At 39.5% G+C, this 2,973-nt stretch overlaps 1 protein-coding gene across 1 annotated transcript in view; it reads left to right on the plus strand.

The window, feature by feature from the left end:
* Positions 1–281: 281 nt before the first annotated feature.
* ptprz1b (protein tyrosine phosphatase receptor type Z1b) overlaps positions 282–2,973 on the plus strand; it is a gene marked incomplete at both ends in the record, with an annotated part of 32,075 nt that continues 29,383 nt past the window's right edge. Inside the window, 3 exons of the mRNA XM_080022308.1 lie at positions 282–456; positions 2,470–2,621; positions 2,881–2,973. The exon at positions 2,881–2,973 is cut by the window's right edge and continues 3 nt beyond it. Coding sequence (XP_079878434.1) covers positions 282–456; positions 2,470–2,621; positions 2,881–2,973 — 420 coding nt within the window. The remainder of the gene's footprint in view (positions 457–2,469; positions 2,622–2,880) is intronic.

Here is a 2,973-nt window from a genome sequence, read left to right on the forward strand (position 1 = left end):
TTTAGTATTATTATTATTGTTATTTTTTGTGGTAGTATTATTATTTATTATTATTAGTATTGTTATTATTAGTATTATTATTAGTATTATTACTTATTATTAGTAGTATTATTATTACTGTTATTATTTGTAGTAGTATTAGTATCGTTATTATTTATAATTAGTATTATTATTAGTATTGTTATTATTTACTATTAGTATTATTTCTACATTGTTATAACAGTGTTGTTTATTCAATGTATGAATCGATATGAATCCGTTCCGGCTCCGCTCCAGGAACCATGAACCAGCAGAGGTGGGGTCAGAAGTTCCCATCATGCAACAGTGCCAGGCAATCTCCGCTGGACATCGACGAAACCTTCACGCAGGTGCGGCTGCAGTACCAGGACCTGCAGCTAGAGGGCTGGGGTGCTGCCACGCCCGAGGGCACGTCCATCCACAATGACGGGAAGACGGGTGCGTACTAATACACTGCTTGTTCAGTTATTTAGTTCAGTTACTTCTACTGTATCTATCCTGCAGTAGTACTGCTGAATGTAAATAGTGCAAAGAAAAAAAGTTCTTCTTCTTCTTCTTCTTCTTCTTATTATTATTAATATTAGAATAATAATAATAATAACAATAATAATAATAATGATAATAATAATAATGATAATAATAATAATAAATATGGCGGCAGGCAGCAATACACGGGGTCCAGTATGGTCACCAATAACACATTTTCGAGTTCCCATGAAACGCAGCATCAGTTTGTGCTGTTGCTCGTCTTAACGTCCTCATTACGTCTAGAACAAGCGACATTTGGATAAAAGTTGAACCACGACATGTCTGCGACGTCCCGGTTCTAACACCTCAACCGTGTCCGTAGCTGCAGCGGTTGTCCTATTGCAGGGAGAATAATTATAATACAAATCTGAACAATCATAATAATAATAATAATAATAATAATAATAATAATAATAATAATAATAATCATAATATAATAATAATAATAATTATTATTATTATTATTAAAATAATATAATAATAATGATAATAATATCATAATAATAATGACAATAATAATAATTATTATAATAATATCAATAATTTTGATAATAATAATAATAATAATAATAATGATATTAATAATGATAATAATTATAGTAATAATGATTATGATAATAATAGTATTAATAATGATAATAATATAATAATCATGATGATAGTAATAATAATAATAATTATTATTATTATAATATGGCTCTTTTCCAGCCCACGTGAAGTACTGCATGCATGGATTGTTCTGGTTTCATTGAGGTATTCAGGACGGTGCAGGAAACATCGTTATCACGGAGGAAGATGAGGAGTTTAACTTCCCATTCAGAGGAAGAAGAGATGGATGAGAGTCACAGAGAGTTCAGGAGAGAGAGAGAGTGTGTGTGTGTGTGTGTGTGTGTGATATTATTATTCTTCTCAGTCCTTCCTAAGGCGACAGAGGAAATGAAACAATAAGGAATTTAAAGACTAATTAGAATGATTCATTTCCTGGGATCCTGCTTCAAATCCACCTCAAAGAACTAAAGTGAATAGACACGTGATACATAGATTTATGATATATTGATTAATGATATATAGATTTATGATACATAGATTTATGATATATTGATTTATGATACATAGATTTATGATAAATATTGTGGTCGTGTCATCACATGAGGAAGCCCCTGATGCACTGATTTTATTTTTATGCATTAACGATCTTGGGTTTACGGAGAAAATGGTTTGAAAAACACATTTTAAACCTTTTTACAAGCAGGAATACATGAACATGTGGGTATTTTATTCATTTTAAATTTGGCAGGTAATTTTGCGTCCCGGCGGTGATGCTGCGCTGTGTGAAAATGATTTTAAGATTCTGTTTAAAGTGAAAATAAATATGTTTTCTCTAACCCTGGACCACCCAGACACATTTGAATGATTAAAACAATCTCTAAATACATGAAGTTTCAAAATGGTGAAAAATGAGACGTTGGGGGCGTGTCCTCTGAAGACGCTGAAACCACGCCCAACCCCGTCATCTGACACTGTAGAAACGTTTACACTGCAGTAACTTCCATGTTGAAACGCTCCACTGAACCCACTCCACTCGGCTCTCACCTCCAAGCGCCGCCGTCTGGCTGCGCAAGCCCCGCCCTGTTCTCCACCGCCCCCTGCTGGCTCCTCCACAGGCCAAACCCTAACCAAACCCCGCCCGGTCAAAGCGACGGGACGGTTCTGAGGCTCCTGCAGCTCATGTGGACCGAGTTAAGGGGGCGGAGCTTATAGATAGCTAGCTTGTAGATCGACAGGTGTGAGGGAAAGGGGGCGTGTCCCCCAAAACAGAGTCGGGACTCGACTGAACCGGACACAGCAGCCATGGAGGAAACAGTGACTGTGTGTGTGTGTGTGTGTGTGTATATTTGTGTGTGTGTGTGTGTGTGTGTGTAGTGACCATCGGTGTGGACGGAGAGTTCTACGTCAGCGGTGGGGGTCTCAGCAGGAGGTTCCGTGTTGGTTCCCTCACCTTCCACTGGGGACGCTGCAACGCCTCCTCAGAGGGATCAGAACACAGTCTGAACGGGGTCAAGTTCCCACTGGAGGTACCTGTCTGTCTGTCTGCCTACCTGCCTGCCTGTCTGTCTGAGAGTCTGTCTGTCTGCCTCTCTGTCAGAAATGTACAGACTACTGTTGATGAAGTGACACAGTCCTTTGCTTCTTCTTTAACAATGACTCACTGAGCTAAGGTGGTGGAGCACACGCACCACCCAGGACGGAGCAGAGCACACGCTGTGTTGTGGTTGTTTTTGTCTCGTGGCGCATCATCATGTTGTGGTGAAACCTCCGTGTGTTTGTGTCCAGATGCAGATCTACTGCTACGACCCGTCTCACTCCCAGAGCCTGGACGACGCCGTGAGGGACGGAGGGCGGATCGCCGCTCTGGCCGTGCTCTAC

Source organism: Zeus faber, assembly GCF_960531495.2.
Source record: "Zeus faber genome assembly, chromosome: 21".
Taxonomy (NCBI): Eukaryota; Metazoa; Chordata; class Actinopteri; order Zeiformes; family Zeidae; genus Zeus; species Zeus faber.